Raw genomic sequence first — 22,340 nt, forward strand, 5'->3', positions numbered from 1 at the left:
GTGCGGGAGGGGTGTGGGGTAAGAAAGTGTATTGAACGTAAAGTACGAGTGATCGTGTGACCGATCCATCACTCTGAAGACAGTCATGTGATCTCTCCAATACGCCAACCTAGAACGCAACCTCTTTTATGGCCCAGGGTCTGTGCCCATGGCAACCAATCACATTTTACAGCTCATTTTCCAAACCGCCCTTTGGAAAATGATAGCAGTGACTGGATTGGTTGCTATGGGCAACTACTCCATTTTTCCTTTTAACCAGTTTTGATACATCTCTCCCATTGAATTTGATCAAAACTGGCTAACAGAAAATGTGTCCTAGTTGCCCATAGCAACCAATAAGAGCTCAGCTTTCATTTCTTAAACTGCTCTGGAAAAATAAAAGCTGCAATGTGATTGGTGGCTATGGGCAACAAGCCTAGTTCTTCTGTCAGACAGTATTAATCAATCAGGCCCACGTGCAAGTGGGATTTATTAAAGAGATACTGCAACGTATAATATGCAATGAAAAACAATAAAAAAAAAAAAAAGGTACGTGTGAAGTACCCGGAGATGGTTTTTATAGGACTCGGAGCTGACAGATGGATATGGTTTATATTACCTTCTGTGCAAATATAGAAGGGAGAGGCTGACGGTAGCAGGTATTATCTTGTAGTCATAGACAAGGTCACTTCAGCGCTTTCTATACTGCATGCACGGTTTTAATTATGGTTAATGGTTTTAATCTGTGGTCTGCGTCGACAGGTCGGATCTTCTGCCCCAAGGCACAAAACTCATCTTACAAACATTTTCCGGTTTTATGTAAATAAAGCTTAATCATTGCATAATGAAAATGACTGCAACTTTCTCATATACTTTGCGTTTCAATTACTGACCAGATCTCCTTGCTGTCAGTGAATAAAAACATTGATTACATCCAGAGGCTGAAAACCCGTACAGACCTAATACTGGGAGTTTGCTGCAATTGTAAGCCAAATACATCTGAATCACAAATCTCTCCTGTCATGGTAGTTTGTTACAGTGTATCAGTGCAAGTCCCCATGCACTCGGCTGTGCCTGTAATCACGGCCCACGATTGCGGGCACGGCACCCGCATTTTCGGGCCGTGCTCCCATACAAAATATGGGAGCACAGCCCGTAAAACAACGGACATGCTCCATAATTCCCGTCACAGTTCTACGGCACGGAAACCCATCCATAGCGACACGGAAAGGTGTCCGCGGCCAATAGAACTGAATGGGTCCGTAATTGTAATTTTTATGGTAGGGTGCATGGGGGCTTAGGTCTTGTCCACACGTAATGGAATTGCTGCAGAAAATTTCTGTAGCAATTCTGTTGAAAGTAGCAGACATTCCGCTGCGGGAAAAACGCACCATTTCCTGCGATTTTCACGGCAGAAAATGGTGCGGATTTTGCAGCGTTAGGAGATGGTGACATCACTGAAAAACGCAGCAAGTCAGTCCATTTTCCGCAGCAGGAATTGACGAGCTGCGGTCTGAAAAATACGCACCGAAGGTCAATTTCTGGTCTGAATATTTACGCAGCGTGCGGATGACATTTGTTAAATCTCACCCACTTTGCTGCTACTGTATTCTGCTGCGTATTTTCCATCCGCAATTCCAGACGGAAAATACGCAGCAATTACGCTACGTGTGGACGAGCCCCAAGTCAAATGTCACCAATAGAAGTCCATGCTGTTTAACTCATCGGGGACTGCCGAGACTGGATAAAACTGCAGCAAACTCGCAGAAGCGGTGAGAAGTAACTGGTCTGTACGGGTTTCACCTTCTGGATTTAATAATAAACAAACAAAAAAAGCGGAGATCTTAAAATGGTGAGGAATTGAAATACAAATAATCTTGTTTATTTTCAGATTTCAACACGTCCCATATGTCGTTCAGCAACTTCTCAGGCCTCGCTCACATTGGCGTCCTTGAATTCCGTTCTGCTACGTTGACAGAGTGTCATATTCCTTGAAAAATTGACACAAACGTGCCCGAAAAACCCCATTGAAAAATAGTGCAAATATGATGGAATCCGCGACGAAGGTTGTGAACGTGGCCTCCAACGCAGATGTGAACACACCTTAACAATTCACCAAAAATAAATTTTTAAAAAAAAAATCAGCGTGCTTCAGCATAAATTAAAAAGAAAAAAAAAAAAAAAGTCAAAAAAAGATGGAGTTCCCCTTTAAAAAAACAAAACAGTACAGATATGGATAACGATTTTGTATGATACCACTGATCCCCAGAGATACTCACGTTCCCAACACATCCCGGAATTCATAAATATCTCTTATGTCTTCCGCTCTTTTCTTCCAACTTGGCCCATCCTCTCCCAAGGGCATCCTGAAAGGTATTCCTTAACCACTTAGTGCTGATAGAAATATCCGCCAAGTCTAAAAAAAAAAAAGAAAAAAGAAAAAAAGGGATGAAAAAAACAAAAAAAAAAAAACCCAGTCAAAACCTTAAAAAGATAATTTTCTTTGGACGACTTGTTTGCTCATATATAATACACAGGAGATGACCAAAGCAAAAAGACATACAAATCCAATACTACCATGAGTTGTATCATTATGTGGGACGGAAATGGGGTCAACGAAGGCTCCCGTCTCATGGTACAGCATGCTCTTCCAACTTGCAATATCTTAAAAACCTCAAAGTGGGCCATCGACCATGATCTATTGGCCCATTGACTACATTCTGGGTCTCTTAATGGAGTTTAGAACGGTGGGCATTGGACAGTGGTGGTCCTCAGTGAACAGCCCCTTTAAAATTAATTTTATTGTATTATATTTTTTTTGTCAGACGCATAAATAAAAAGGAGTCTGAAGCTTTCTTCTAAATGAAGCTTCAACATGATTACAGGGAGAAGCTGAAATAGATGTCACACGTTCTAGAAGACAGCAGAACAAGACTTTACAGACACCTTGACACCTCTGTAACAAACAGTTTATCTTTAGTATATCCGACGACTTCAAATAGACTGACTTGGTATAACCAGTTGGATACAAATTATACCCGAGAAGAAATTTAAGCCTAGCCCAACTCAAAACTTAAAAAATTCAGGTGTAACTCACAGGGATTCAGGAAGCTGAGATCTAAGGAGCTGTTTGATGGGCCCCTTGCACTGTAGAACTACTTTAGCGGTGGCAGCATATTCCCAATTTTCCCAGAAAAATCTGGCTGATCCGGTCAGAGCTCCATTTTTTTTTTTTCATACAGAGCTCCAAATCCTGCGTATAGACACGAGCTACATAATAAAATTATCTCTGCCTGCAGCCACCACTAGGGAGGGATTATTACATATTATTTTATATAAACAGTATACCGTAAGCTCCCCCTAGTGGTGGCTGCAGGCAGACTAAATGTTATTATTTAAAGGACTTGTTCACACAGTTTTTTTTGCAGGCAGAAGGAATGCGGAGGCAGATTTTCTTCAGGAATATTGAGACAGATTTTAAAATGCCTGCGCTTTTCTTCCACGGTTTTAGTTTGCAGCCATTGAAGCGAATGCAAGGCCAGAGGGGCAAAAAAACGCCACGAAAAGCGCTAGGAAACAAGCGCTGTGGGTTTTTTCTGCCTTTCATAGATTTAAATAAGAGGTCAGAGGCAGAAACCGCCGCAAGAAAGGACACGCGGCTTTTTGTTCTCATCAGCGACCAAAAGCCACCCGTGAAAAAACAACAAAACAACAACTCCTGCCTCCCATTGAAATCAATAGGGGACAATTTCAGCCATTTTTTGTCGCCAATTCCGGTAGTTTTTGCATCGAAAAATTGTGTTACCAGGGTCTAAAGAGATCACAGTTAGATTTTTTTTCCAGCCTCCACCATTCCTGAGATATTGATGGCGTTAGTTTTCTATATGCAAATGAGACCTTTGACTTTAAGTGGCCGATTACCCCCGCTAAAAAGACACGGGTGACTGAACTTTGCCGCTTTGACGCCATCCAATCAGACTGGACAGCGTCAGAGCAGATCATACTGATGATCATAGGCACGCCGGAGAACTTGAGCCACTCTGACACTTTATTTTGATTGGATGCCGTCAAAGCGGCAAGGTTTACTCCCCTTTGCTTGACAAGCGAGTGATAAACATTTATAAAAAAAAACAAACATGAAATCGGCACAGAATTTTAGACCTATTTTTTGTGAAGTAAAAAAATAAATGTACATTCACTTTAAGCCGAGTTTATGGAAAATGGTGAAAAATACACTGCTGAAATTATGGGTCAGTAACACAAACCACGTCAGAAGATTGAGAAGATTTGAAAAATCATAGTGCCCGATAAATACTTATAACCACCCACAAAACAAGCTGAGCAGGTTTGTACAGAACAATAGTAACTAATCCCCAATATGAAGCCAATTACTGTCTGGCTGACACAAGCTTTCCATCAAGAACTGAAAAAATCTAAGGCTCTGTTCACATCAACAGGATTTCCGGACATACACCCCTGCCGGAAAGCTGCGACGTCGGTCACTGGGACCCCATGGCTGATAAACCCATACGGCATGTCCACAGTCTAACCTAGTCTACTGCGCCATACCATACAGCAGGGGTAGGGAATGTCCGGCGCACGTAATCATTCGGTCCGACCTCACTCCGACCGCCGCGAGTCCGCCCTACTCACTCACATTTAGGAGCAGGAGAAGGGTGGACGGAGCAAAGCATGGCGGCGGCAGCCTGAGTGAGGTCTGTGCGTGCCGGCCCAAGATTGGATCAGTCCGGTCACCTGACCTGAGTCAGTGACGTGGGGTCAGGAGACCGGACTGGTCCCCTCCTGTCACAGCAGGCCCCAACCTCACTGGCCCCAACCTTACTCTGACCGGTGAAGCCACCGTGTCATTCCCTCCTTGGCTCAGTCCGCCCACCCTACTTACTCAAATTGATGTCCAGGTGACTTAAAGGGGCTTTTTTAAAATCAAGGACATTTACGATATAGCCACAGGATATGTCAAATGTCCGATAGATGCGGGTCCCACATCTATCTCTAGAACGGGGCCCCCTAAACCCAGTTCTACCAATTTGTGTTGTGGCTGATGCGTGCGATTTCAGACCATGAGGAAGAAAACAGCGTAGCTCACTGAGCTACGCTGTTTCCATAACTCCCATCGAACTGAGTAGTAGTTACGGAAACAGCGTAACCCGCCTGCTGCGCTGTTTCCATAACGGCCATTCACTACTATACCGGCGAACATCACACGGGATCCAGATGCATACCGGTCCAGCGTATGCTAAAAGGACACACCTTTGGAATATGCTGGGTGGACAGAAACCTATGGACACTTTTGGTGCCGAACGTAGGTCTCTAATGAGGTATAAACAGAGCCCAGGAGATAAATGTCCATAGGACAAGCTTTGGCTTTCCAGCTTTTAAACAACTACAACTCCAAGCATGCTCTGACACTGAATTGTAGTAGCAAAAAAGTAACAACCAAGAAAAATGTAAAGTCCTTAATCCGTTATGGTTGGAACTGATCGTTTTAATAGCATAAAGATCACCTATTTTGGTCGTATCGTTACCAAAATCCTCTACCCAGTTTTCCATAAAAAGATTTTTTGGAAACGTTTTGGGCTCGTGATCAGGAACGGCGTAAATACTTTTCTCGACAATAGCAGGAGACGTAATGTCTTCTACACAGAGCCCCCCTGTCAATCTTGTTGATCCCCCATATACTCTGATCATACCACAGCTAGGGGGCATGACCAAATGAGACAAGTCAACGTGGAAAAATTGTGAAGTCATTGGGGCCCAAACAAATGACAATGATGATCTCTAAAGCGGATCATACACACGAGTTATTAGTGGTCAGATACCATCAAATGCTATGGGATATGCCAATAATATAATGGGAACATCATAATTGTCCCCGATGCAGCCGATCAGAAGAGTCGGACCCGGTTGATTTAAAGGGGTTATGAGGGGACCAAATATTATTAGCAGTGTACTCACTGCAGTATGCGAGTAGACTCGCTAATATACAGTAGCAACATACATAGAGTACAGCGGGGCCGGCACATGACGAAGAGTCGTATCGTCACCAAAGGAGGCTGTGCAACTAGACTTACGATCCCCCGGCGGCGCTATAAAAATCTCAGAATCAGCGCGATGGGGGACCGGAATGTAGATTAGCGAGTGTTCTCACATACTGATGGGAGTACACTGCTAATATTTCTTGGTACCCACATAACCCCTTAAGGCTCTATTTACACTGTTGTTGAATGTATGAGGTGGGGAGAAAAAATAAATAAAATATATGTATAAATGGGAGTCAATGGCCGACTGTACGCCTATAGAGTGGAATAGGTCAGTGGCATCCGTTGAAGGTATACATTATGGAGTATTTCCTGTCATATACGTCAAATTTACACTGCAGTAATGTGAAAAGAGCCTAACTGAAGGATTAGACCTTTTACACAAAAGATAAGTGGCACTAGATGTCCCCGGCAGCAGCTTATCTCACTCCCCTAATGAAACCACATGCCATGCCGAATGTTTATGTGAGAAGATAGCGATGAGCTGAAGTATCAGAAGATTGCACAAGAAATCACATCGCTTCAGGATATAAAACGAGCAAAAAGCGGAAATTTGCGGGAACAAAAATCTTTAAAAGTACTTTTCAAAAATAAATTTCTTTAGAAGACGCGCCTTATGCAACCATCTCATAGTCAATAGCATTGGCCATAGTACGTCTCTTCACTTTAGTAGGTATCTAGGACTTGACTTATTTGCTCTTTGATATGCACCGGATCCACCATCACCATGTAATGAGTCCAATTCTCAAACAACCCCGAATTCCAAGATTTGGTAAATCACCATTAAAATTTTTGGTTTTTTTACCATAATGTTACGAGACGATCCTACGGATACAGATCTTAGGAAATCCTTTCACTTGATTCTATTACCAGTCTCCATTACTAGCTTTTTCAAATATCAGGCACATTATTTCTTCTCTACGAATACATCAACCTTTTTTTTTTTTTTTTTTAAATAACTACATCTCACGGGTTACCGTGACAACAGCAGCAGCTCATAAGTGTACGAAGATATCCCCCCCCTATCCTCCCACCGAAGAGAACACCTCCGACACTTGTTAAGAAACCTCTGCAGTTTACGTGTAGCAACCACCCCTCCAGAAATAGTCTCCTGTTGAAGGCCTCTCTGTGCCGTGTTCCTCAATTGTTACAGGAACCCATCGGAGTGTAAAGCAGAAGTAGGGCTCCCTATTTATTTTTAGAGAACTAGGGCACCCTTGACAAGAACGCTACCCAGTTATATCAGTCTTGTGAATGTGAATGTCCTGGTTTCTCATCAAGATCCAAATTAGTCACGCAACCCAAATAAGAGATATAAAAATAACACACGTAAACTCTTTATGGAAAAACAAGAACCCAAAATGCTCTCAAACAGGACTCTCTTGATGAAAAAGACCCCAGAGAGACCTATGGTTTCCATGTCCATAAAATTTACCCAATCTTGGGTCTTCAATAAGGTCTAGAAGACCATTCCATTGTGTCGAATTGATTTGCAGACGACATCACATGAGAAAGTAGGAAAAAAACAAAAACCATTGAAGACGACGGTCATGCTCGGAGAAGTGGAAAGGAATAAGATGACCAAAAAGATGGCTGGATACAATTGCAAAAGTCATAAAACAGGCCGACAAAAAAAAATAAAAAATAAAAAAAAAGACTAAAAAGTCTATTGTTGGAAAACATCATTATCTTAAAAGCATCACCCGATAGTTGGGGAAAATCTGTAAAATTATTGGCTGTGGAAGCTCTACCCAAATATTAAGATGTAAGCACATGTCCTAGATAGTAGGAATAAGGCGGTACGGCACTAAGGCCTGATTCAGACAGGCGTTGCGCATCGCGGACGTGAAAAACTGCCATTTTTCACGTCCGAGGTGCATCCGTGCTCTGCGGGACGTGATATCACGCATCCCCCATAGACTAGAGTCTATGGAGGGATGCGTGAAAAAAAATAGGACGTCCTATTTTTTCATGGACCTTCACACGGTCCGTTGAAACAACGGCCGTGTGAAGGGCCACATTGAATTATATAGCTCCGTGTGACGGCCGTTGTTTCAACGGCCGTCACACGGATGTATAACACGATCGTGTGAATTAGGCCTAAGGCCAACTATTTAATCAAAAGAAGAGTCTAAATCCATCTCCTCTAAAAGAGATAGTCCTCTTTAAAATAAGAAGACATAGGCCGACATTTGCTAAGCAATTTATTTCAGCTTTTGGCGTAAAATGGCAAAAAATAAATAAAAAATGTCTCAAATGGTGCCACGCAACAAACTTGTGGTAAAATCTGCAACTTTTCTCGTCACTCGCCAAATTTTAAAGTGATGGGAGACGTAGATTAGGCCAGATTATTTTAGCGCGAATCTATTTGATTTTTAGGCAGTGTTAATAATGAACCAAAGAAGAGTGCGCCTTTTACGAATTTGGCGCAAATAATTATCTCCTTTGCTTAGAGTGGCATAAGATACACCAGTCTTAGTCAATATGGGCCAACGTCTTTAAAGTGTAGACATATTTTCAGTCGACGCTCCTTCTCCGCTCTTCACTAATTGTCGCTTCGTTGAGCGGAAGGAAACGCAGTCTTTGATCCCAGTCCAACTGATGAATATTCAGTCCCATCTACCTGAATTCAATGGGGAGATTTCTCTACGCAATTATCCTTGAAAATAAATGAAGTGAAGGGGAAATATCACAAGAGAAATACAGAGCAGGGGGGGGATAGGTGTATAGAATCACCGACCATAAAAACTGAATGAGTCTTTTAAAATTTATATTTATATTTGACAAGTGGCCGTGGTTTCCCAGGAGTCATCCATTTTTCGACCCCCTTATACGCATTCACTTGGGTTGCATATGGAACCTGTTGGAGGGGGGGGGGTATTTGTGCATATATTTTATATAGTATTGATTTAACACATTGCGTTATAATATTGGTGTACTGTATTGCGGTACAGTACACCTCCACTCTGTTTTTCCAAAGTCCCCACACCCCCCAAAAGACAAGACACACTACAACTGAAGTGTAAACACAGACTCATAAAAAATAGTGTCCTAGCAACCAATCAAAAATGAAGTGAAACGTGTAATCTGATTGGTTGCTAGGTGAAACAAGGCCCCAGTTTAGTGATGGAAGTCCCACTGTGGCTTATAAATAAAACTACAAAAAAAAACAAAAAAAACTTTTAGCCACATTAACCAACCAGAGCTCTTCTGTTAGCCCCATCTGCAATCTGATTGGTTGATATGGACATCATGTTCCTATTGTAGAAAAAAAAGCCCCCAAAGAGTACAGCAACCTGGGTTTTCCTGAGCGGCCGCCATGACGAAAATATACATAAAATTATTGCAAAATAATCGTTTCACAATTCGATAAAATTCACTAAATATCTGAGAAAATTTCAAATCAAGTAACCAAATGGCGGAGCACTCCATTAAATATGTGAAGATGCTGCTAGAACTAAATTATCACAAACTGAAAACGCAATGGCCGAAATGTACTGCCGTAGCTTACGCCAGTGGATGTATAGGGGATAGTTGAAGTGATTTGCGCCAAATTTATTAAAACACGCACGCCTCAATAAATTTGGTGCATTTTAGACTCGGGTTGGATAGTGAAAATATTATATCTACTCCTGCAATCAGCAAAATTTGCGCCATATTCTTTAATAAATGTGGCGTAAGGAACGTCTCCTTGGAGACCACGCCCATTTATCATCACTTTCATATTTTGGGGGGCATCACTTTCCAAATTTGGCATTAGAAACGCAGCTGGTTGAGATCAGCAGCAAATTGTACATTTCATTTCCATAAATATCTCATGAGATCCAAATACATTATAGGAGCATTTTTCAGAAAGCATCAAACTTCTTTTAGTGCAAGGAAGCGAAAATCATTAAGTAATTGAACCTCGCATTAAAATCGCTACTGAAATAAAAATTTAAGGTGATATATCATTTATAACCTCTCGATGCAAGGAAGTATATTATATCGGTCTCAGGGAAAGCTGGGTGACAATCACTATGGTCGCCATTATACAAGGCTTGCTCCAATCCTGAATGTCAAATCTATCTAGTTATACAGTGTTATGTCCCATGCAAACAAACGTAACAAATCTGCGGGTGAATGGCGGCCCCATTCGTTTCAATGGGCCCATACACACGACCGTGGTTTCCACTGTGCGTGCATTGCCCAGGAGCCTGGACCGCAAAAAGATAGGACGTCTTATTACGGCCGTATTTTGCAGTCCAGGCTCATAGAAATTAATGCATGCGTCCATGTGCATGGCCCGCGATTTGCAGGCGGCCCGCGGATGACACTCCGCGGCCGTCCGAGCCGCAAAGCATGAAACGGAAGTGTAAACGTGTCAATTATGCTAGCGTTTCTTGTGAAATGCTTTTTAAAACATAGGCTTTTTGATGCGTTTTCCGCGTGTAATTAGGACTCCCATTGACTATGGGAACATTTGGTGCGTTTTCGGCGCGCTTTATGTGAAAAAGAATGGACATTGCTTTTTTTTTTACCCAGCGCTAAATGTAACATATGATCACGTAAAAAACGCGTTGTATGTGCTAACAGCACGCTTTCCCACAGATTTCAATGGGAAGCTCCAGCGAGTGTTTTTTGTAAAAACGTGCCAAAATATGCGTCAGAGACTTGCTGTGTGAACAGAGCCTTACATCCCAATATTGCAGCACAACTAGTCTGATATGATGCTCAGGATGCTAGGAAAGCAGACTGACAATCCTGTAATGGTGGCATTACTGGTTGTCACGTTTTTCCTAAAAATAGATGTAACTAAGGGTCCTTAGACAGCTCGCTGATCGGCACTCGTTTGCTCCTTTCACAAGGAGCTATGTTTGGGGACGAGCACAGGTTACGCCGCTCACTCGTCCCCATACATTTCTATCATGTCCACATACATTTCTATCATGTCCATAATATTTTAGGCTGCAGGAACAATACGATTCGCCGATGAACGAATGTTTGCTCATTCATCAGCTGATCGTTGGCCTGTTTACACAGCTCAATGATCAGGAACGAGCGTGTCAAAGGGCCCTAAGAAACATTTGACTACAATTCTTAAAATCAGGGCCTATCGTTATTGGAGATAATTTGTTCTAACGGTTAAATGTTCTCCAGCCCAAAAAATTAAGAGATTATCGTATAGAAGAGACTTCAAGGAGAAAAATCGGTGGCAACGCTTGATGAGTGACACACTAAATTTGTAGACGTGTCCTGCCCTTTCAGATACAGACCACGCCCTGTTATATCCTTGAACTGTACTGAAATATATGGAGGAATGTTTTTATGTATGCCACAAGACGGTAAGCAACCTTCAGCAGAGCCCAGCACCCTTCAGAAGAGCCCAGCACCCTTCAGCAGAGCCCAGCACCCTTCAGCAGAGCCCAGCACCCTTCAGCAGAGCCCAGCACCCTTCAGCAGAGCCCAGCACCCTTCAGCAGAGCCCAGCACCTTTCAGCAGCCCATCAGCTGCAGAGACCAGACCCTTCCCAGTCACTCACTAGTGCCGCCACCTTGGGCTGCCTGCACTGAAAAGACACTTTCCTGCTAAGACTCGGCAGGGAGTAGTCTTTATCGTAGTCAGAGGAGATGAATCATCTGAAAGGAGGAGACGCCGCTGTCGCATAAGTCGTATAGTGCCACCTCTCTACAGCTTAACCCGCAAGAAGGAGAAAAGGCTGCTCCTCCAGGAGTCCAGTAGGCCTACACTTTTTTCAGGAGTCTCTGTGAAAGTAGACAACCTTGGATTATCTCCCAATTTCAGACTGTGGACAGCTTGCGTGCAAAAACTAATGCATTCTTATCAACATTTAAATCCCCAAAATAGGGACATTTAAGCCCCGCCCCTGTTCCGCCCGAAAACTGTTTGGAAACGGTAACTTTTGGTCTGGTTCGCAAGACGGTCGAGACAAAATTGGGACTGTTGACAAGAATCCGAATACTGATAATTCTTGAAGCATAACCCATTTACTGGATACCCACCAAAAATAGCGAACGATTAGGACATTTGTTATAGGATCATCTGTAATGGAACTTTCCACATATTCATCGCTTGTGCATATCACAAACGGACAATTACTAGATGAGTGGTTAAGTAACAGGGAGGGGGCAGATTTACTGGAAGTATCTGCGGATAAGGGTCCCATAAGAGTTGTGGATGAAGGAATGAAATATATCCATTTCTGCTTTCTAAGCATCGGAAGCTCCGGAAACCATTAGCATCAACGCGGATTGGTCAGGGTTGTCAGAAAGTAGAGAAGATCCAAGAATCCTCAAGTGATTAGCTCGAGAAGTGAAAGGTGATATCATGCACAGAGGACGGCGCTCATGAACAGGCCAAAACATTAGCCTTAAAAAGGAGAGAAGACGACGACTGATTCCTCGGAATTTAATAACATGTAATTGGAAGAACTGACAATACTTTCAGGATGTACGTGCTCGGCGACTTCACCAGTTGCTAAGAAACAGCACATGTAAGAGAAAAACAACGAAGCCTACTTACTTTGTGGACGCACCCATTAGTTATCTGTAACTCATAGTCTCACTATCGGAAATAACCAGAAATTGCCGCACATGGCCCGAGAACATAAACCTCCCCCTTCCTGCGTGTAATATGCCCTGGAAATACTTTCAGTACTATAAAAAAAAAATTGTCATGTTTTACTCTTTATTTTCCCAGTATTCCACTCATGGTGTTCTCTGTAGCAGCTCAAGACATTGAATGTAGCAGCTCTGCCTGACTCTCTCATAGCAGGAAATCCCAGCACTATCTGAACAGCATCTGCCACTGTATGTCGGCGCACAGTGTTAACAATTACTTACAGAAACCTAATATTATATTCATTTTTTGAACATTATATCCACAGCTGTAATTTTTATGCTAATTGGATTTTATACCATCAATAGGTGCGGGATACTTCTATGCCAGGCACAAGAAATCAGTCACCCTCTATAGCATATCCTATGTATGGGAAAATCACTTCTCCCTCACATAGGAAATTATCACATTCTTCTATGCAAAAAAAAAATTAATCAAACAAAAAAGTTAAAAAAAATAAATACGGCATACATGCCATGCACAAAATGTATTATGTGGTGCAGACACTTTTTGCACCTTAAAAAATAAAAAAAGCCTAGAAAAAAGGGGTGTGGCTAAGAGGAGTCACAAAATGCACCATTATTAACGGCATGCAACATTTTTTCGGTGCAAAATTGATGTAAAGTACATCTGCCAAGAGGTAAGGAAGAGAAGTGTCTAACAAGTCTAGCAAGATGCACCAAATTTATCATACAGTGTGCGCCATTGTTATAAACTAGCGCCATTGTAGATAATTTTATCTGATACAGAATGATTAAATTTCCCCAACGTGTTATGCCCAGAGCAGGGCCTTAGGGGGCGGTGCATGACACCAAAATTCACATTCATGCACCGCACTACATCAGTTTTGTCCGGAGTGTTCCTTTAGGTCGGTGCAATATATGGCGGTGTACTAGTAATGTGGATTGTTCCGGTTGCAATTTACTGGACCAGGAGTCGCTTCTGGCTTTCGAAATTTACTCCTTCGAATCTCTCTACAAACATCCGAGATCATTACGGCGGGAGTTACATTATGAAAATGCAAATTATTCACAGGGGGCCTTTAATATATATTGAAGTTAAATACTACTTTTACTCGCTCTTTAAGTCATTGCTGAAGTTTAACAGGCAAGTATCAGTAGGTTGCGAAACATTCCGTCCGCAACGCGTTTCACATCCCCCACTGGAGAGAAATTCCCTACAAAACAGCGGTTTTATTTATCTCATCAGATGATTGCTCCATCTGAGAATTCACTCTGACAGCAGCTCCTCGTACAGATTTAGGTCAGGAATAAGAGGAAAGTCCTGGCAGAAGCATTATACAGAGGAGAGGGTGATCTCCCGCCATCTCCAGCACAGCCCCGGGATAATTATGTGACACGATAGGAGGCGATTGGGTTCCTAGCAAAAGACAAAATAATCTACCACCAACTATCCTTAAAGGGGGTTTCCAGTTACAGCAAATAAGAGTTATGCAACTCTCTAATACACTTTGTATAGTAATTTCTCACGGATTTCAAGATCTCTACTTGCAGTCATTGAATGGGAATCTTCATGGTCTACATCCAGAGGTTGAAAATCTGTCATGATCTTGTACAGCTGCCTTCAGGACACTGAGAAAGCTGGGTGACAACTCCTGTGATAGATATAAGGAGAACCTTAAAGGGGTTATTCCACGAAAAACATTGATCACCTATCCACAGGATAAATGATAGTATGATTTCTGCGGGTCCGACCTCAGGGACCCAAAGAAATCACATAAACGAGGGTCCCGTGTCCTCTGTACAGCGCTTAGCTATCTCAGTCAGTCCCATAGAGAATGAACAGAGCGGTAGGCCGCACACGTGACCACCGCTCTATTCAAAGGACCCTCGTTCTTGTGATCGCTGGTCTTTGGACCTGCACCGATTTTACATTCGTTACCTATCTTGTGGTTAGGTGATAAATGTTTTTCGTGGGATAACCCCTTTAATGGTCACCACCAACTTTCCCAGAGGCAAATAAAACTAGGACACGGCTTTGATTTAAAGAGGCTCTGTCACCAGATTTTGCAACCCCTATCTGCTATTGCAGCAGATCGGCGCTGCAATGTGGATTACAGTAACGTTTTTATTTTTAAAAAACGAGCATTTTTGGCCAAGTTATGACCATTTTTGTATTTATGCAAATGAGGCTTGCAAAAGTCCAAGTGGGTGTGTTTAAAAGTAAAAGTCCAACTGGGCGTGTATTATGTGCGTACATCGGGGCGTGTTTACTACTTTTACTAGCTGGGCGTTCTGATGAGAAGTATCATCCACTTCTCTTCAGAACGCCCAGCTTCTGGCAGTGCAGACACAGCCGTGTTCTCGAGAGATCACGCTGTGTCGTCACTCACAGGTCCTGCATCGTGTCAGACGAGCGGGGACACATCGGCACCAGAGGCTACAGATGATTCTGCAGCAGCATCGGTGTTTGCAGGTAAGTAGCTACATCGACTTACCTGCTAACGCCGATGCTGCTGCTGCTGCAGAATCAACTTAAGCCTCTGGTGCCGATGTGGCCGACACGATGCAGGACCTGGGGAAGTGACGTCACAGATCTGCACTGCCAGAAGCTGGGCGTTCTGAAGAGAAGTGGATGATACTTCTCTTCAGAGCGCCCAGCTAGTGAAAGTATTAAAAACGCCCCGATGTACGCACATAATACACGCCCACTTGGACTTTTACTTTTAAACACACCCACTTGGACTTTTGCAAGCCTCATTTGCATAACTACAAAAATGGTCATAACTTGGCCAAAAATGCTCGTTTTTTAAAAATAAAAACGTTACTGTAATCTACATTGCAGCGCCTATCTGCTGCAATAGCAGATAGGGGCTGCAAAATCTGGTGACAGAGCCTCTTTAAATATATTATATTTAATTTAAAGAGAAATGCTCTATAAAAGGGGCTGCCTTGCAAAGACGACCCTTACTTAATAAAAGCCGACACAGAATTCAAGACATCACTGTTGTTCTGCTGTGTGTACGGGGAAAGCCGTGCCACGCCATACATTGAAAAATAGTACTACATGCGGCCACTCAAATGAACGGCCGATCATGTAAAACATGGACACCACAAGTCCACCAGAGGGAGAGCTGCTGTTTGGTTCAGAGAGAGGGGGGTCCCGGCCCTGGGACTACGATGTCCATATGCCCTAATAGGGTATATGGACAGGGGATGTCTGAGATAACGCTTTAATGGGTGGAAAGCAATCGGAGTAACAGATCACCAGTCCATAAGTTGCTGTGATAAGAGTCTCCTCCACTCCCTGCCGAGGGCGATGCATATTATAACATAGGAGAAGGTGTTGGTTTGAGTTACAGGAGGATGAGGTCAGGATAGAACACAACAGATAATGGGATCTAATGCATTCCTGAAAACGCTCTTTTGTTTAATAGTCTGAAAGTATTCGTTTTGAGTAATGGAAGCGATAGTAGAGGGAGGCGGAAAAGGATTGCATTTGCCTTAGGACCTAGACTGTGGGGAGACAGGTTTGTCCTGTAGCTTTAAAACAAAATAAATACAAATTTAGGGTGTAGTCGCCTGGTGCCTGATATGGGACTAAGTCAAGCCCCAGGCTGCACGGTGATCTCAACCATGCAAAGCTGGTCGCAAATGGATGGCGTGTCAGTCGTGCTTTTCTTCTCTTCACTATAACCAAAATCAATTTCACAGATTGAGCGGTCAATGAGGCATTGGCCACACTTGGACCCTCTGAGTTACAAACTGTAGATTGAAAAAAAAAAAAAAAAAACCCACACCGGTCCATCAAGTTCAACCTTTCTCAATCAATTACAAGTCATTCATTGGTAGATTAGTTAGGAGCCTCAATGCCATTCGTCATTAAATAAACAGCTCATCCTTTTAAATGCTGAAATAATATCTTCCATTACTAACTCTTGGAGTAGGGAATTCCATAGTTTGACTGCTCTAACTGTAAAGAACCCTTTCCTATATCAAGGTCTGAAACGTCTTTCCTCCACACTCAATGAATGTCCCCTGGTCCTTTATAAAGTCTTTGGATAGAATAAAAAGCGGTGGTGGGAATCCTCCTTCTATCACTTGAAGGAAAATTCTCCCCCCTACACAAGCTGTCCATTGTGTAAAAGGCCATGCATGCACTGCATTAGGGTTCCCAACACACACAGAACTTTTAGGAAAACCGCCATCATTTTTGTGACATATCACCTGCAGTTTTCTGCCGCTTTTTTTTCCTCTTTTCCCGCTTGTTTTTTTGGGCTCAGTGGCGTGGTTTTTTTGTAACTCGCCGCAAGGAGTTGCTTTGGTATTTTTTCAGGCAGTTAGGCCCCATGCACACGACCATAAAAACGCCCGTAATTACGGTGCCATAGACTTCTATTGGCCACGGGTACCTTCCTGTTTGCGTACGGAAAGGTGCCCGGGCCGTTGAAAAATATAGAAAATGTCATTTTTCAGGCCGGAATTACAGCACGGGCAGGCCCATAGAAGTCTATGGGGCTCCCGTAATTATGGGTGGCTACGTGTGTGCACCTGTAATTACGGGAGCGTTGCTAGGCGATGTCAGGGGATTTCAATTTTTGAATAAAGAGAAGTAGAGAAAATGGCGTCTGAGCGATCAGGTGACCCTTTTAAGGGGTTTGGACATGATTGTGACAATTTCCAGCCCCCCTTTTTTTACGGGTCCGTAAATACCAGTTAAAAACGTGTGACAAAGGACCCGTATTTACAGCAGGGAAAAAATACGGTTTTGTGCATGGGGCCTTAGGGGCATTTTTCTTCCTCCATATAGATTTGTTTTTTTTGATTGACACATGCGTTTATTGGTTCCATGTGTCTTGCGTTTCTTTAAGCCGTTTTTTTCAGAATAAATCAGGTTTTGTAAAAAGGAATCTGAATTCACATGAAGAAACGCTGAGAAAACTAAAGTACTATAAAAAAAAAATGATGTTTTTATGTGCATTTTTTCTCCTATACATTTTATCTGCACTGACACACTGTGGCAAATTATCAGGACAGAGAACGATATGTGCAATCACACCTATTAGGTCTGTACAAGTGCTCAACCTCTAGAATGTTTCCATTCCGTGACAGCAAGTAAAGATCCGGAATACAGTGAGTAATTGAAACCAGGAGGTTTATTAGAAAGTTGCAATGATTAAGATTTGTTTACATAAAACCGGAAACCCCTATAAACCCCGTAATATTCCGTACTATGCTTTTCTGGAACCAGCACAAGGTACATGAGCCGGGATTTGCATGCCTGCTCCACACGACCGCCGGGAATATGTTTGGCACAGAGCGCACATTTTCTAAGTATATTATAAATCCAGGATTATGGGAGGTCTACATGTTTAAAGCTCGTGTCAAACAAGCCGGACTTGTCGCTGGCAGTTCTGAAAAAACATTAAAAAGCAAAAACAGATTAAATCAAGTCCTGAGGCTTTAAGGGTCCAATTACCGAGAGCCCCTCGTAACCTTCATCCCGCTGCACAGAAGCTCGGCGGCAGGTGACTTAGGACATGTTAGGTTTCCTGCGCCGAACTTGGCAGAAACTGATAAAGATGAGATCATAACGTCAACATTGCTATAACCATTTGTATAGACAATCCTCATCCTTAAAGGAACACTGCAGCCAAAACGGATATATTGTGTTATGCCTAGTGCAGGGCCTGAGGGGGCGGAGCATGCCAGGTACTCCCTGTGTCATGCTCCGCCCCCTCAAGCAATATGTTTGACGTATACATCGGAAAAAGCTTCCGTAACAGTGGCATCCGGCACCATGGACTATAATGGTATCTGTTAAACGGATAAGTCACGAACTGGGGTCATGAGAGCTTACGACACATCCGTCAAGCGGATACCATTATAGTCTATGGCGACGGATGCCACTGTTAGACATCTGTTTAACGGCTCCATCACCCAGAGGCACTAATGGAATCATCATGAAAAACTATTAAAAAGCCCATGACATTTGCGTTAAACTGCTGCCTGTGACGTACGCCATACAACGGCATATGTGACCCATAGGCTCCCATGTTAAAAAAAAAACCAAAAACTGTATACAAGGTGTACTTTTTTTTTTCTGGGATTAAATTGTATTACATTTCCATGACTTAGAAAAAAAAAATAAAATAAAATAATAAAAATAAATAAAATAAAAAAAGTATACGGATGTATACCAGCCCAACGGAAGCCAACAGAAAGGACGCGCTTTTGGCCTTCGTCGGGCTAATGGAGCGCTATATAAGTTTAGCGCGTACGTGGGGAGCTTTCCTGACGTATACGCTAAATGTAGTGCATAATGAACTGTGAAGGGGGCTTTATATATTAGGGGGAATTTTTTTTTTTTTAAAGCTAGTGTGAATCAGAAGTGGGAAATTGCCAAAGCAACCAATCAGATTTCAGCTCTCATTTTCCAGATTCTCTTTTGAAAATGAAAGAAGCAATCTGATTGGTTGCTATGGGCAACTGCTTCAGTTTTTCTTTTCACTAGTTTTGATAAATCTTTTGTGTCACCCTTTTTAAGATATGCTTGCTGTAAGTGAATGGATACATTCATGTGTATCTCCAGGGAGGAGACAATATTGCCACATATCCTATTCAAAGGGGTTATTTGCTTTGGATATTCCCTGTTTTTAGAATGGTCCACTGACAATAAGCTAATCACATGTAGTCCCAGTGATCAGCTGTGATCTGTGACCTGGCAGCAAGTGTGCAATATTCCTGCAGCGCCACCACAGGAGAGATTAAGTATTACATGGTGACTTTGACATGGTTTCCTGAACCAGACGCCCCTATAATATACCATTGGAGTTATATTGCTCTATCTCAGGGGGACTATAGGACCTGCTGCAGAGAAATCCCCAAAAATATTCTGGAATAACAATTCCCAGAGCAAAATTCCTGCAGAGGAATAGAAAACGGGTTATATATTTTTTTCCCATTTTGAATCACTCGCTTGAAAAAATGTTCCACTTTGGACATGGATTTTCTGCGCTTCTAGAACGGTTATATAAAAGGTACGTAGGTGTAAAAGAAAATACAAATTACAGCAACTACGTCGATGACACACAAAAAAAAAAATGTCATTTCTAATTCATTTTCAGCAGCAAATCAAAAACATAAAGTATAAAGATGAAACCCAATATAACAAACCGCCATCTACCGTATCGCCGTCACACTGCCAGGGTGCCCAATACACAGCAATGTGTGGATAACGGGTAACAAATCCATATAACTGCCCTATAATGAACTTATCATATTCACTGACTAGTTGGCCAGAGTATTTGGTTTCAAAGTCCGGGCTAAATTCAACACCTGGTGCAAAGAGCGGCACTATGGTACAAAATTTGCGCCATCTGGGTCACATCTTTTTGTTTCCTTAAATCCCCCCCAAAAAATCATTAATTCCTACTGAAAGTGGGTGCCATGGTCCGGACTGAATCCCAAATCCACACACATTTCTAAACCCCGCCCTATTTGTCCTGGTAACGCCACTTCTTATGCACATTTGCATAACAACCGCCCCTTTTTTTATCAAGACCCTAGCAGGAAGTGCTCAATTTCCCTGCAGCGCCTCCACAGAGGAAATTGGGCATTACATGGTGGCCATTGAAATCAACAACATGTTCGTGATTCAGGAAACAGGCCGGCTACAGTGAATTAAAGTTTTCTACATCTGCTCTTTCAGCTCTACTCGCAGAATACAAAAACATCTTACTGTACCCTGTATTCTGCGGATAATAGAGCAGTGGCTTTGTAGCAATATATACGGCGATTGCTTGAAATACCAGAGGCGGCAGCTGCTGGGAATAGGAATATCCTGCAGCTGCCCTGACGTAAAGGGCAGGATTCCAGAATATATATATATATATATATATATATATATATATATACACACACACACACACAAATAGTATTGTCCTTTTACTCAACTTTTATTAATCTTGTGCAGAGTTACAGCCTGTATTATACTCCAGAGCTGCATTTACAATTTTGCAGGCTTCAGTGCTGAAATCTCCAAGCATTCTAACCTTACACTACACGCTATACAGTAATCTGATGCAGAGCAGACTAACGGTCATCCAGGAGCTCAGCTAATAGGGGTGTGTCAGTCAACAAGCTTACTGACTGTTTCCAATGACAATCCGCAGTATTGGACGGTAATACATACAGCAAAGTAGCTTTTTATTATGTGGATGAATAAAAGGTGGACATACCCTTTAAATATGTAGGACAATTCCTATTCTGGTTTATATTCCAAAAATTCAATAAAAACTTTGCATTAAATAAATATGTAGGACAATCAGCGTTGGACTGGGGTGCCCAGGGCTCACCCTTCAGTTCATGAGCCTTGTAGTAGCGGTGCCCCATTACTGCATCAAAAATGCGCCCCATGGAAGATCCCCCTGGTTCTCTGGTGCGCCAGTCTTAACCGGAGGGCAACTTTTCTAATAAAAAAACAAGTCCTGAGTAGAGCAGACGGTCTCGCCATGGGCCATGCACCCAGCGAATATCCTTTACTGCACAATAGGACAAGATAAGTTCAGCTATTTTTAGAGACACAAAGCAAATTTTGTACATTCAGCATTTTTCACTGGTAGATGTAAAACCTTGCGACTTGCCAGCGATGTAGGCTTAGAAAATGACAGGGTATAATTTTTTAGTGCAGGATCACAGTGATTACGGGCACAGCCGGCCGCTGACAACCACCAGCATTAGCGGGCCATGGTCCCATATAAATTATGGGAGCACGGTCCGCAAACAGCAAAAAAAAAAAATAGGACGTCCTATATTTTGCGGAATCTTTCTACGGCACAGACACCTTCCCGTAAATATACGGGAATGTGTCCGTCGGCCATAGAAATGAATGTGTCTGTAATTACAGACGAAATCTACGGTCGTGTGCATGGAGCCTAAAAAAAAAAAACAAAAAACAGAAAAACCACCACATACACTTTAAAGACTCAATACTTCTCACAGCAGAGGCTTTGCTACACTTGCCTCCAGTCTACACCATCCTTTGTGAGATAAATACATAAACAGCACAAATCTCTCTTATGTCCTGATACAACGTTACAATGTATCAGTGCAGGTAAAATTTATTAGTAAGGAGTCCAGGCTGTTTAGCTCGCAAAGGATGATCCAGACTGGTTATTGGAACAAAACCTCAGCTGTGAGGAGGAGTAGGTCTATACAAAACGTCAGGCCCCATTCATACGTCAATCATAATAAACACATTAGGCTGGGTTCACATCTGCGTTGGTGTTTCCATTGTTCTGTTCCGTCAGAGGAGCAGAACAACAGAAATACCGGAAGCGCCGGTTCTGTTGTGCGACTGACACCACCGGCGTCCGACAGAACCCATTGAATTTAATGGGTTTCATCGGTTTTCCGTTGAGGTGTCCAAGGTATAACCGGAAACAATAGCGAAGTATGCTGCGCTATTGTTTCCGGTATTTCAGCTGGATCTGCGGCAGGGGCCCCTGAAGCAGATGTGAACGAGGCCTTAAAATTTGCAGGTTTCATCTCAATATATTTATACATTAAAAAAATAAATCTTAAAACTCAGATCTTCTGTCCAACAACGGAGAATACAACAGACTCCTGACAGTCACCAAGTGTCATTTGAGGTCCTTAAAATTAGGGGTAAAGTAGCCGGGTGCTGAGGTGTTAGGCCTGATTCACACGAGCGCTGCGCAT

General features: G+C 42.5%; 1 protein-coding gene across 2 annotated transcripts in view; it reads right to left on the bottom strand.

Moving 5' to 3' along the window:
• Window positions 1–22,340, bottom strand: part of CAMK1 (calcium/calmodulin dependent protein kinase I) — a 102,066-nt gene that overhangs the window by 74,563 nt on the left and 5,163 nt on the right. For both annotated transcript variants that reach the window (XM_075831673.1, XM_075831674.1), the window contains exon 2: window positions 2,259–2,395. In XM_075831673.1, the coding sequence (XP_075687788.1) occupies window positions 2,259–2,344 (86 nt within the window). In that variant the 5' untranslated portion in view covers window positions 2,345–2,395. The remainder of the gene's footprint in view (window positions 1–2,258; window positions 2,396–22,340) is intronic.

Source organism: Rhinoderma darwinii, chromosome 7, assembly GCF_050947455.1.
Source record: "Rhinoderma darwinii isolate aRhiDar2 chromosome 7, aRhiDar2.hap1, whole genome shotgun sequence".
Taxonomy (NCBI): Eukaryota; Metazoa; Chordata; class Amphibia; order Anura; family Rhinodermatidae; genus Rhinoderma; species Rhinoderma darwinii.